Source organism: Brassica rapa, chromosome A05 (assembly GCF_000309985.2).
Source record: "Brassica rapa cultivar Chiifu-401-42 chromosome A05, CAAS_Brap_v3.01, whole genome shotgun sequence".
Taxonomy (NCBI): Eukaryota; Viridiplantae; Streptophyta; class Magnoliopsida; order Brassicales; family Brassicaceae; genus Brassica; species Brassica rapa.
In genome coordinates, this window is record NC_024799.2 from 8,408,706 (window position 1) to 8,423,574 (window position 14,869).

At 29.3% G+C, this 14,869-nt stretch overlaps 1 protein-coding gene across 1 annotated transcript; it reads left to right on the forward strand.

The window, feature by feature from the left end:
- The first annotated feature begins 9,391 nt into the window (after nt 1–9,391).
- On the forward strand, nt 9,392–14,704 carry LOC103868256 (tropinone reductase homolog At2g30670-like). Its single transcript, XM_018658984.2, has 5 exons — nt 9,392–12,025; nt 12,136–12,343; nt 12,457–12,673; nt 13,545–13,651; nt 13,752–14,704. Exons 1-5 carry the CDS (start codon nt 11,847–11,849, stop codon nt 13,941–13,943), a joined length of 903 nt encoding a protein of 300 aa, XP_018514500.2. The 5' UTR covers nt 9,392–11,846; the 3' UTR covers nt 13,944–14,704.
- The last annotated feature ends 165 nt before the right edge of the window (nt 14,705–14,869 follow it).

Consider the following 14,869-nt stretch of genomic DNA (forward strand, 5'->3'; position numbering starts at 1 on the left):
GACGACTGAATTGTAAGTTGTCTAGTATAATTAAATATTGAAGTTTTTTTTTCAATTACAAAACTAACCTATGACGACGTAATTGTAAGTCGTCTAGTTTTAATAAAATATTGATATTTCATTTTTCACCAGACGACTGAAATGTAAGTTGTCCAGGAAAGTCAAACTTCTGAAATAATCTAGTCAATGCAAAACTAACCTATGACGACTGAAATGAAAGTCATCTAGGTTCTTTGGAGATTTTTTTGTAACCAAACAAAATCAGACGACTTAACTTTCAGTCGTCTCAGAAAACAAATTTCATAGTCAAATGCAAAAATAACCTCTGCCTTGACCAAACGACTTCCAGGTAAGTCGTCTATAGCCAGACAACTTACCTATAAGTCGTCTGGACGAACAGATCTGGAAAAAAACTCGATTTCGTACCTTAAATTGGTGAGATAACTTCCTTAGCACACATAAGGCTTCTCCAAGAACACATAATCTCAAACGAAAGTGATCCACTTAAAATCATTAGTTTCTTTGACTCTATGAACCATAAAAAATATAGAATCAAACTCTTGGTTTTTTTTAGCTTAATGTGGAGAGAAGATGAGAGAGATGTTGTGTTTAGTTCATAAGAATGGAGAAAGAAGAAGGGTAAATCGATTTTGGGAGCATTAAGAGCTTCAAATTGGTTGTTCCTGGTGGTTAGGGTATTGATGACAATGACAATTTTGTAATTACTTGAAGATGATGAGGGTGAGAGAGTAAACATGTTATTTTTCAAAAAAAAAAAATTGATGGCATTTTCGTGAATTATATGAACTTGTGGGGTGAATAGAGGAAAACTAATTTCTAAAAAAAAAAGTGAGGTTAGTTTTGTGTTTGACGTTGTAGGTCAATTTTGCAAAAAACCCGAAAATAATTTTAAAAATGTTTCTTAAACATGAAGAATGCTACCAAAAAAATGGTAAATATAAAAATTTCCCTTGATGTATATGTGATATGCATACTAATAATTATGAGTTTCAGCATATAAAAATTTACATGATGTTTGTGGGTATATTTGATACGATTAAATTATGAATATTGTATTATAACGTATCATATTATAATTTCTCCATGCGAAAGGGTTTCAAATATTATTTTATTAGAGTTGACTCGTATATATCATTGCTTAGAACATGGAATATTAATGATCCATATGAGAATACTAATTTGGTCACCTAAGTTCATGGTCATCTGGAATTATGCATATATATTCTATTTCTTTGTTAAGATAAAGAAAGCACATATAGTGACTGAATTGTGCATGTGATTTTTAGATTTTTAAATCAAATGTCTGGCTCAACGTTATGTACAGTTAGTTTAATAATTGGAAGTTAGAGATATCAAATATTGCATAATAAGTTAAACTTAAAGATTTAGTGCGAGATTTTTCAATTGTTGCCGGCCTATCATCGAGTTTAGACCGAGACGGGTACTAACCGTTCTCCAATCCCATTGATTGGGTGTTTCAACGTCGGTCTTAAATTTGACTTCAATGTGTTCTTCGGAACACAGGCTTTAGGATACAGGTTTTTTTTTTGCTCTTTTCCCACATATATCTTTCGTCATATTGTAGTGGTTTTCGTTTATCATTTCACTGCTGAGTATACCTCCGATAACCACCTAAGCTCGTCGGGACTTTAATTTAATATAAAAGTTTCTTGTCCAAAAAATCCTGTGTATTATTTTATATTAGATATAAAACTTTAAATTGATCTTTATCCAATCTTATAAACAACCAAGGTTTATTTTAGTATATACAGTAACTAGATATTGATCCTAACGACCATGCGGGTTTTCGTTATAAAATATTTTAGATTATGTAATAAAATATATCAATAAATTAATGTAATTTGGTGTTATATATTTTCTAATTTTATAATAATAATTGTGTGGCGTATAATACTATTACTATAAATTTTATAAATTTTGTATTTTTGTAACAAACTTTATTTTGAAAACATTATTATGTAACAATACTGATTTACATAAATTTTGTTTTATTTTAAAATTTGAAATATATGTGGAAATTAAAGTAAGTTAAACCTACATAATAGAGAATTTGATATATAATTATTAATTAAATCAATTAATTATAGTTGTTTAAATAATAAACCGAATTGGTTTTTAATCAGAAGAATAAACAAACGTTAATAACAGTAGACTAAAGTTGCATATATACGATATTAACAAAGATCAAATGTTTCATCTTAAAGTGCAAATTAATTGTATTACATGGTAAAATCATTTGAAGGTATGACTTCTAAGTGAACTAAATTTTTAAAAAAAAACACATATGAAATACGTCATATTTTTTTGTGCTAAATAGATAGGATATGTTTATTTTTACATTAGAAATATAAATGAATATTTCTTTTTAAAAAATATTTTAAAATATTTCTTAAATTTAAATTTGAAATAAATTCAATTTGAAATTAGGGGATTTGCCAAAAAATGTTTCAAAACCTGATTTTGAATATAAAAGTGTACCTCATATTCAATCAAATGCAAAAGTAATCCAAAAGCCTAGTGAAACTATAACAGCCCCCTTACAAACAAACAAAAAACATGTATTCAGTTTTACCATTATAACCCTTCTCTATTATGACTTTTTTCTAAGTTTTCTCGTTTAGTAGATCTTAAAAATAATTTTATAATTTTATAAAATATATTTGATGGGTAAAAAATTGAAATCATGTAATAATAAACATTTCTCAATGATGTAAATTTAGTTCATCTGAAATTGAATTATTTTCAACATAGATTGGTTTAGGGTTTGGTAACATATATTATAGTATTGTATGTATATTTAGGGTTAGATTCTGAAATCTTACTTTCGTTTTTTTAAATTGACCCATATATGTTTAGTAAGTATCTAATAACTTGATTTAAATATTTTCTAAGTTTCTTTTAAGTTTAAGAAAGTGTTTTTTTGCATAGTTAATTGATTTTAGGGTCTGGAAGACTCATAGAAGACTTAAAAAGAAGTCTTCTGACATATCCCGCCTAAATTTTAGTCGAATTTAGGGTTTCCGCCTAAATTTGAAAAATTTAGGTTTCCCGCCTAGATCAAAGTCTTCCATTAGTCATCTAGGAGTCTTCCAGAGAAAGTCTTCTTATGGATTAGATCTTTAAAATAATTAATAAATTTTATAAAAAAAAATTTCAAAGGGAAAAAGTCAAAATCATGTATTAATAAACATTTCTAAAAGATGGAAATTTAGTTTTACTGAAATTAAATTATTTTTAACATAGATGAGTGAATGTAGATTGAGTCATGATATTCTTTAGTTTAGGGTATGGTAACATATGTTGTAGTATTGTTAGTATTTTTAGGGTTAGATTTTGAAATCTCATCTTATTTTTTAAAAAAAATATTTGACCTTCATGTGATTAGTAACTTGATTTAAACAATTTCTAAATATCTTAAAAGTTTGGGAAAGTGTTTTTTGCTTAGTTATTTGATTATAGGGTCTGGAAGACTCACAGAAGACTTCCCAATAAGTCTTCTGACATATCACACCTACATTTTGGTAGAATTTAGGGTTCCCACCTAAATTTAGAAAAAAATTAGGTTTTCTGCCTAAATCAAAGTCTTCCCGAAGTCTTCTAGGGTTGGGTGAATGTAGAATTAGTCATGATAGCATTTAGTTTAGGGTTTGGTAACATATGTTATAGTATTGTTGGTATTTATAGGACTAGAGTTTGGAATCTTAACTTTAAAAAATTTGTTTTGACCTCGATGTATTTAGTTTTGTGTATATTAAACACTTTATAAGTTTAATGAGTTATTATTTGCTATTTAGTTAGTTATTTGATTAGTTTACGTTTGGAAAACTTCCAGAAGACTTCACAAGAAGGCTTCCCAAGAAGTCTTCACAAGAATACTTCCCAAGACGTTTTCACAAGAAGACTTCCCAAGAAGTCTTCTGACATATTCCCGCCTAAATTTCTAGAATTTAGGTTTCCCGCCTAAATGATTGTAGAATATAGGTTTCCCGCCTAAATTGAAGTCTTCTAGGAGTCTTCTCATGCATTTGAATTTAGGATCTAGAAGACTTCTTAAGAAGTTTTTTCTTAGAAGACTTTTAAAGAAGTCTTCTCTTAGAAGACTTCCCAAGAAGTCTTCTATATCGAAAATATTTAACCTAATTGGAAGTTTTGTCTCTATATATAAAGAAAATTAACACATTCTCTTTTTTCCTCTCAAATGGCTGCAACAAAAATGTAATGTTTCTCACTCTAAAACTCTCCAACCTCTCTCTAATATCTTTGAACATCAAAACACCAAATTTAAATTCATTTCTCATTTTTTTATGTCTTCTCATTAATTTATCTTCTTTTTGCACGTTTTTCATTACATGGTTCTCATCTTTCACTCATTCAAAAGTAGATCTATAAATGTTGGATATGTATTATTTTGTGCTTTATATATTATATTCTAAAAAGCTATAGATTCAACCTATTGTAATTGTTTTGTTTATTATTTAAGCATAAAATCATATTTTTGAAGTTTTTATCTGTTTTGAAGTCATATGAATGCTTTTGAATTTGCAGGTTTTCCAGATCTGAAATTGACTTTAAAAGACTTCTCAAAAAACTGTCGGAAGAATTCAAGACAAGTCTTCTAATGCATTTTATGCTAGAAGACTTCCCACGAAATTTTCTGGAAGTTTTCTGCACAAAGTGATACAAATATTGGATATGTATTTTATATGTTTTATATATTGAATCCTAAAAAGTTATAAATTCAACCTAATGTGACAAATTTTTGTTTATTACTAAGCATAAAAAGTGTTTTTGAAGTTTTCTCTATTTTGAAACTGTTTGAATGCTTTTGAATATATAAAATTTTCAGATATAAATCAGACTTTGAAAGACTTCTCAGAAGACTCTTGGAAGTCTCTCGAAAGACTTCTTGGGAAGTGTTCTAATGCATTTTATGCTAGAAGACGACCCACGAAGTCTTCAGGAAGTTTTCCAAAGTTTGAATATGCAGATTTTTCAGATATGAGTTAGACTTTGGAAGATTTCTCCGAGGACTCTTGGAAGACTCTCAGAAACTCTCGGAAGACTCTTGGAAGACTCAGAAATTCTCGGAAGACTCTTGGCAAACTTCGTGATAAGTCTTCTAATGTATTTTATGTTAGAAGACTTTCCACGAAGTCTTCGGGAAGTCTTCCAAAGTCTTATGTCCAAAGTGGTACAAATGAATGATGTCAAGTGGAGTCCAAGCTGATCCATGTTGAGGAATGATATCTAGTTCCATGTGTAATAGTTTTGTTTATGGTTTGTTTTATGATTTGTATGTGCACTATTTAGTTGTGAATTCTTTTGTAAACTTAAAGAAATGTTAATCAAAAGAATTTGCTAAAAATGTTCATGTCTTGCCAAAAGTACTTGATATTATTGAAGTTATTGATACAACATACCACAAATTGTTTTAACCATTCTATCCACTCATATCAAAACACAACAACACAAAAACTTAGTCAAATTTACTAAAACTAAGAGAAAAGACTTAAAAATAACTTAGTCAAATTCACAAAAGATCAAACTTGAATTTTAAGTGAGAGAAGATTTTTTTAAAATTTCAGGTAAGTTAAAAATTATATCTTATGATCTAAAAAGATACATTAAACCACATGAAGTGATATTCTTGAAGTTACTTAACACTTTTGAAAGTTAACACTTATGTCGAAGACTTACAGAAGACTTCTCCGTTTAGCTAGAAACATTATTAAACAACAACGTTTGTAACTTAATAATTATCACCAATTAAGTTAAGAATTCGACTCAGTAGTCCCAATATTGACAAACAAACATGAATTAGCAAGAAAATATTAAAAAATCATTTTAGTTTTGGATAAATTTGAAGTTTAATAAATATTTACGTAGAAGACTTCTTTGGAGGTCATCCACGGAAGACTTTAAAAGAAGTCTACTCTGTGTAGACTTCAAAAGAAGTCCTCTGATTAGGTCATTTTTTTCAATTGCAAATTTACGAAGAAATATTTCTTAAGAAGTCTACTCTACATAAGACATCTAAGGAAATTTTCCTTTGTAAATATTGGCTTACTTTTAAAATTGATTTTTTTTTTGAAATTCTCAGAGAAGACTTCCTTGGAAGTATTTTCGGATAAACAAGTTACTTTTGAATTTGACCGAAGTTGGTCAGAATTTTAACTTTTTGTAGAAGACTTCTACAGAAGTCTACCTAGAGAATACTTCAAAAGAAGACTTCTGGAAGACTTAGATAAGTCTTCCGTCGGATGACTTTTCTAGAAGACTTCTAATATTAAATGTTTTACTATTATTTTTCAATTGCAAAAGTAACCCACGCAGACATCTTCCGGCATTGAAAAGATTTAGTGAAGACTTCTGTAGAAGTTTTCTCCAGGAAGACTTCTAAGGAAGTCTTCTATAAAAAGTCAAATTTCTGACCAACTTCGGTCAAATTTAAAAGTAACATGTTTATCGGAGAAGACTTCTCTGAAAATTTTGAATTTTTTTCTTTACAAAGGAAAGTTAGAAGACTTCCAGGGAAGTCTTCTATTAAAAACACAAAAGGTCAATTGAAAACTAATATATGCATTGACCAGAAGACTTCTCGATAAAAAAAGACTTCTAAAGAAGTCTTCTTCGTCGAACAGATCTAAAAAATAAAATGTGGTTCGCGATTTCATACCTTGAACTCGTGAGATGACTTGCATGGTTTCTCCAATCACTCAGAACTTCACCAGAACAGCTACCTACTCGTTAATCACCAAGAATCTCGAGTTTATGAACCTTACCTAATTGGTAATGAAAATCTTCAGTTTTTTTGATGAATTTTGAGAGAAAGTGTAAGATATATGGTTTGTGTGGATAGGAAAGGAGAAAGGATGAGAAAAAATCAAAACATTAGGGCATTAATACTCTCAATTTGGTAGTTCATGGTGGTTGATGTATTGATGTCAATGGCAAAGTTGCAAATATTTGGTGAAGTTGAGGATGATAAGATAAAAACATTATTTTCGAAAAAAAAGTAATGGCATTTTCGTGAATAACTAGAACTTCTAGGGTAAGTAGGACAAAACAAAGTTTCAAAAAAAAACATAGGTTATTTTTGTGTTTGACTTGAAATTTTGAGTCATTTTTGAAAGAAGCCCTTGTAATTATTATTATCATTAAAATATTATTAAAAGTATTTTTTATAATTTATAATTTTTGTTTACAATCAAAACTAAACTAAAATTTTATTCATAACTATATTTTGTGATGAATTAATTTTTAAATAACTAATTTTGAAAATATACTTAAAAAAATATTCTAAAAGATATTTGAAAGATTTTGTTAGATATTTCTTTAATATATTTATTAGTATTAAATAAAAATAAAGATATTAACATAAATTATAATTAAGTTATGTAAAAATTAATAAATTTTCTAAGGATGGTCTAAATAAAAAAATCACACATGAATGAAGTCATGACTTCTATTTTAAGAGTTACTAGTATATCTCCCGTGCTATGCACGGCTATTATTTATTTGTATGTAGATATACACTAAATATAGTAGATATAAATTTAACAATCTTAATTTGCATTTTATTTTATTTTTAAATTGATATTTATAACTTACAATTGCATAATATAAAGAGCCCTAATATAAATCCTGAAAGTAAAATATTGATCTTCTTTCAAAACCAAATAAAAATTTATACATATGAAACACAAATTGAAGAAAAACATGTGTTTTCCATAAGTACTATTAATGTATCAACCTTACTTTGTAGATAAATTCTATTAGTGTTTTTTGTCGTGTTTATCTCTTTTTTTTTTCCAATGGATGTTTTTGTTATCTTTCACTATAACTTTTACATTTCTTCATTTTCAATGCTATACATGCTTTGACATTTTGTTTCCAAAAAAATCAGCCAAATTTTGTTAAGCTTAGAAGAAAAGTAAAAGTGAAAAAGTATATATAGATCAAAAGTAAACAAATAAACACATAAATAAAAAAATAATGAAGACCAACCTGGTCACTGATCAGATTAGTAGGTGATATATGAATCTTTTTCATTTTTCCTCTCACCTGAATTTCTCCAGCTCCATTTGTTGTCTTCTAATGATCATCATTTTTTCTCTTGTGGCACTTCTCAAATTTCTGAAAGATTTTGTACGCTTGCTTTACGGCGAGTCTCTATTATTCTCCTTCTCTTTTTTTTGTGTGTCCTTCTCTTTTTTTTGTGTGCACATTACCACACAAAATAAGAACTTCCAAAAAATCCAGAATTGATTTAATCTATTTTGAAAATGACATCGACTTCGTTTACTTGCGTTATCACTTTCACCCAGCATGTAGCAAAATGTTTATAAAAAAAAGCTATCAGTAGATTACAAAAGAAACGGTCGATGAAAAAAAAAATTCAACATGACGCAATTTAGGATTTGAGGAGGAAGAGTTTGAGTGTTTTTAGCGTAAATAACCTGGACACTACTAACGTTCATCAGCCAATTTTGGAGTACGACTGGCCTGCCCGTTTGAAGCCTATTGTTGTGCCACCGTGGGTTTGCCAGAGATTTCGTTGATATTGATCCACCATTCGATACTATGGATACGGTTAATAAAATTTTCAATCTATCTGTTTAAAATTGCAATTTCACACTTTAGACAGAGAGTTAGAAGCTGTTACAAAGAATTTAGGAATTTAAGCAAGTAGAGATGAATTTGAGTAAAAGCTCTGTGAGTTAAATTTTTATCTAAACGAAAGATTACCGTTTCCAAAGATCGTGAGATGATGGTGTATTGTGAGGAATATTAGGAACTTTTAATTTTTTTTATAGAAAAGATTAGTTGAGATAAGCACACGAAACTGTTTTGTATTTTTTTTTGCATTTATGTTTTTAAAATTTGTAAAACATATGACATGTGTCAGATTTCTATTTGTTAGGCGACTTGCGCTTTAGTATATAAAGGATTCTTGGGTTTACCCCCTAGGGTGAACCTAGAGGTTCACCAACCAATAGAATTTCATTATTTTAAATTCGATATCTTTTAAAAAAAGAAACAAAATATTGTCAAGTTATTATGTTTTTAAAATAAAAAGATAAAAAAAATAGTTGTTACAAAAGAAAATATTTTTTTTTAAATATTGTTAACGTCGTCAACAAAACACTAAACCCTAAATCCTAATCCCTAAACTCTAAATCCTAATCTCTAAACCCTAAATTTGAAACCCTAAACCCTTGGGTAAACCCTAAACCCTTGGATAAATCATAAACTCTAAATCAAAAACACTAAACACTAAAATCCTAAACCCTTGAGTGTTTTAGTGTTTAGTATTTTTGATTTAGAATTTATGATTTATCCAAGGGTTTAGGGTTTACCCAAGGGTTTAGAGTTTCGGGTTTAGGGTTTAGGGATTAGGATTTAGGGTTTAGTTTTTTCTTAAAAATATTTTTTTTGTAATTACTACTATTTTTATTTTTATTTTTTTTATCTTTTTATTTTAAAAACATAATATAACTTGACAATAATTTGTTTCATTTTATAAAAAATATCAAATTTGAAATAACATAGTACTATTGGTTATGGTGAACCTAGAGATTCACTCTAGGAGGTGAACCCAAGAATAAGTCATATTTTAATAGATAAAATGAGTTTGTCAAATCAAGGTATCTATCATAATTTGAGTGAGATGGATAGTAAAAGTTATCATATGAGTATAAAATTAGTTTACTTTACTCCTATTAAAACGGTTTTGGACATAAAGATATGGATAAGTCATAAGAAATCACCTTACGACCCGAAATTTATGTTGTTATTATATTATATTGTTTCTTGAAAATCGCTTATATTCTATAGACTAAGAACTTATAACTAATGTTTATGGTCTTATAGAGTTATACACTTATACACCCTTTTTTTTGTCGACACAGAGTTATACACCTAGCAGACTAAATCAAAGATATTCTATGAGATCAAGATTTATTTTAATATAATCATAAAATTTTAGATAACTGAATTCATAAATAGAATTATGAATTATTATAAACTAATATGGATTTCTATAAATACATCAAGAGTTTTGTCCAAAAAATGGCACAGAGTCGAAAAGCCAAAGAGGTACAAGCTTCTAAAAATAATTGTCTTCCGGAAGATGACAAAAAAAAAGAATGTCTTCTGAAACCAATTTCTCCGAAATCTCAAAGTATCGGACTATAGTTTATATATATATATATATATAACTTAAAATATACATTTATAAATCTGATAAATTAATAAATTTATTTGTTTTAAGTTAGACCACTTCAAAAAATGACATAATACAATATATAAATTAAATATTGATTTTTCTTCTAAATAAAAATTAGAGAAATTTCCTAAGATAACTTTTTTTAAGTTTTTGTCACAAAATAACATTCAATAAAGAAAATGACCAAAATAAGTTTTATTAAAGACTGAAAATGTATTTTTACACTAGGATTAACTAATATAGACTTAGGATTTTAGAGTTAAGGAGTAGAGTTTTGGAGACAGAATTTCAAATTTAAAAAAAAAAAAAAAAATTTAAAATAAAATAGGCTATTTTGTTCATTTTCTTTTTTGATGGTTATTTTTATGAAAAATCTTAAAAAAGCTATTTGAAAGAATTTCCCTTAAAATTATTTAATGTTTTTCTTATTGTTATAAAGTATTTGGTACAAGAGAGAGAATCAATGATTCTTATTCAACCGAGTCTATAGAAATACATGTACAATACATATAGAATCTAGGATACGCAATTTGAATACACCAGAAGAGAAAAAATCAAACAAAAAGAACAAATGTGTAAAGTAAAATATCGTACTAGTAAATATTTCTTCTTTTATAAAAAATATTTATTCTGAAAAAGTAAATAATTTTTTTTAAGTAAATAACTTTATAAGTTAACAAGTAACATAGTTTTGGTATTATCTTATATATTAAAACAGAAATCACAACCTTGATTCATGTGTGATTTTTTGAAAAATGGACCTAATGGACCTATTCATAGAAATTCATATTACATTTTAGTTCAGACTAATAATAAATCAAAATTTTAAAATATTTTAATCATAATATTTTATTGTGTTTAAAGTTTTAACTGTGACTGCCTTTTCTGAGAACTAATGTGAATGTGATACATATACCATTAAGTTTTTAAGTAATAGTGTACGTATTTTGAGATTCATCAGATCACGGAATAAACTCAAATAACCATAAACCAGATATGATTTTTCGTTTGGTGTGGTTGATTTGATGTAGGTTTACGTACAAATTGCAAGATAATATTGTGCAAGAGAAATACTATCCGCCGAAAATGAAGCCAACCATCCTTGGAAAATAAAACAATTCGGTGAGGATTTTATCCCAACATTATTTTGTTATAAGTATTCCTAACATTATTTTTGTTATAAATATTCCCAAACATTATTTAAGCTTTATATTAGAACGTTTTAAATTTTATAGTATATGAGATGAACGACATCGATCGGAATATTAGGAAAGGACTCGACATAGTCCAAGATCGACAGCCAGATTAATATAGAAAACGTGCATCAACCAGAATATTAGGAAACGACATAATCGAGTCCTAAAACTAGAAGTAGAAACTCTAGCACTTGAAAATTTATCATGACAGCCAAATTAATTACGAAACTCAAAACTAGTTCACACCAAAATTAACCAAACTACTATTTCAAAAAAAAAAAATATGTATTTTGCATATTACTTAATATATACACAGTTGCTATTAAGCTATAAAAATTTGGTTTACATTATTTATTTTTGATTATTTTAAATAATGTTTAATGTTTCCACACCTCAAAAACGTCATTACCTACGTATATTTGATATACTTCGCCTCTATAAATGTTATTTGGATCTGTGGTCATTCCTACTCACATGCAAAACAAAACAAAAAAATGGATAAAAGATGGAGTCTTCAAGGCATGACTGCTCTTGTAACTGGTGGAGCCAGCGGAATCGGGTTCGTTTTTCTACTCTCTAGCTATATCATTATCATATTTATTTCCCATTGCTACGTCCCCTTTTCTATGTAATGTCGATAACCTTTTGTTAAATTGTGGACTGTTCTAGGCATGCCATAGTAGAAGAGCTAGCTAGTTTTGGAGCTATAATCCATGTATGTGACATATCCGAAACACTGCTCAATAAAAGTTTAAGCATATGGGAAAAGAAAGGGTTTCAAGTGAGCGGTTCAATATGTGATGTATCCTCTCGTCCCGAGAGAGAAACACTAATGCAAACCGTCTCAAAGATGTTCGATGGCAAGCTGAGTATTCTTGTAAGTTAATCTTAACTTTTTTAAATATAAGTATATTCTTAGGGGAAAAATACCTATTAAGTAGTGGCAAATATAGTAAGATTTTTGTTACTCTTTGTTTTTGTTCAACATAGGTGAATAACGTTGGGGGAATTCGCCTTAAACCAACAACAGAATATGTGGCAGAAGATTTCTCGTTCCATATTTCAACAAACTTGGAATCTGCTTATCATCTTAGCCAGCTTTCACATCCTCTTTTAAAGGCTTCTGGATATGGAAGCATTGTTATGAATTCTTCTGTTGGAGGGGTTGTATCTATGGAATGCGGATCCCTCTATGGTTTATCGAAAGGTAGAACTATGGAATATTAATCAATAACAATAGACATAGTAAAACCAGTGGTGGTAGTCTAGAGGCACTTGAGGGAATAAACCTAATACGGGGAATCCTGGTTTGAACCCTGCTAGCCACATGGATATGAACTATTGCTTTCGGCTCATTTGAATGTCCAGGAGAGAGTTTATCTGTGGGCTGTACCTCCACCCGAGGATTAGGTCTGTGTCTTTAATAGACTCGGATTTAACCTTTTCAGTTTCAGAAAAAAAAAAACAATAGACATAGTAATCTTGTGAATATCTTTAAGGTTAATGTTGATTTACGTTAGTAAGTTGGTTTAGTGTTGTGTGTCAAAATTCAGAGCTGAAATGATAAGATAGATATACTATATATATGCGTGTGTGTGTGCATTATTTTAGATCTCGTCTTCATTGAAATAAGATTCTAAACACAGCAACAATTATTTTTATTTTTTTTTGATAACTCTGGTATCTGGACAGCCACAATTCCAACTATCCTCCCGAAAAAGGTCCAACGCCCCAACGGAAGGGATGTTAAATCCGTTGTGGCCAAGACTCGAACCCGGGTGGCGGGCAGTACAGTTGTACCTCCTTTACCACCAAGCTACGAGCGCTTGGTTCACAGCAACAATTATTGTTAGATAGATACAAAAGATCCTAGTGTCAAATATAGCTCATGTTGTGTAACATATATAATAATATAAAGAGTGGTATGTCTGTTAGTTACCAAAAATATCGTATAGTAACAAATCTATACAAAAAAGACAAGCATGAAGGCTTTTGTGAATTTATTACTATGCGATACTTCTAGTGGGTAAATAGGTCGTTTATCCTCTAAATGATTAAATATCTTTTTTTTTGTACAGGAGCTATGAATCAACTAGCAAGAAGTTTGGCGTGTGAGTGGGCAACTGATGGCATAAGAACCAACTCTGTTGCTCCTAATTTTATCCTCACTGATATGACTGCACCTGTAATCAATACCACCCTCCAGTAGTTGTTCTTATATATTATTTTCCAGTTAACACTTTGTACTTATCATTCTTATGTCCTATAATCTTGTGAATAATCAGGTTCTCGGAGACGCTTGTTACAGGAAGAGTTTGTTTAGTAGAACTCCACTTGGTCGCGCTGGAGAGCCAAAAGAGGTTGCATCACTTGTGGCTTTTCTTTGTCTACCTGCAGCTTCATATATTACTGGTCAGACCATTTGTGTTGATGGAGGTCTCACTGTCAATGGTTTCTCCTATCAGCCTAAGCCTTGAGCCATACTGGGTGTGTGTCTGAAAAATTTGTCTGTGCAAATAAGAAGAAAGTGATCCTTCTGTAGGAACATTATCTCATTTTCCATTTCCACAAGTTAAGGAATCGATGATTCTTTTTACTTTGTTTCCTATATATACATGTATAAACCATAAAATAATAATGAATAAAGACAGGATAACTTTGTTTTTTTAAAGAAAGTGTTCTTATGTTTCGTGTTAATGCGTTGCTATGATCGAGCTTTCTACTAACCATCGATTCCTTTTAACTTTTTTTTTTGAAACATAAATTTACTTTAATTCAAACTCAATTCTTTCTGTTACAATAAAAAGAGGTAATGTACCATTCTCTTTGATTGAAAATATAAACTACACAAGAAAGTAGATAAGCAAGATAGTTCTTCATGAGAAAATGATACAGCAAATTCAAGATCAAGCTCGAATGCATCGATAATATCTTCACAATAAAACCGGACAGCTAAGATACATAAAGAAGCGACGTTGAGAGCAAACTATCACCATCGGAAAATACACAATTAGTCTCGATTGCATCTTTAGGCCCAATACAAACGACTACACAAGATGAAAAGCAGTGATAAAGCAAGACTTAAAGTTCGATAATGAAACAAAAACGACATCTCCTTTCATGGACAGGAAGAATGGTGGTATAAGGTGCTTCTCGCTAGAGACGGTGAATATGAAACTAGACCCGATGAACCCACGATAAATATTTTTCAAAGAAGAGATATGACAATAAACAACTAGAAGAGATTCCACTAAACTCACTAGAAATCTCTGAGGAGCTAGCCCAAACATTCAAGATCTTTAATAATTGAAACAAGACCTTTAATGGAAAAAAAAAACAAATTTGGATAGATTATGAATCTTTTAGTAGCAAGTGTTAGGATATTAACACAAATCAGGTATAA

Excerpts from the sequence above, each read along its gene's own strand:
- LOC103868256 (XM_018658984.2), top strand. The coding sequence starts at position 11,847 with ATGTTTCCACACCTCAAAAACGTCATTACCTACGTATATTTGATATAC. Across the intron at positions 12,026-12,135 it reads GGTGGAGCCAGCGGAATCGG|GCATGCCATAGTAGAAGAGC; the intron begins GTTCGTTTTTCT and ends GGACTGTTCTAG. Across the intron at positions 13,652-13,751 it reads TCACTGATATGACTGCACCT|GTTCTCGGAGACGCTTGTTA; the intron begins GTAATCAATACC and ends GTGAATAATCAG.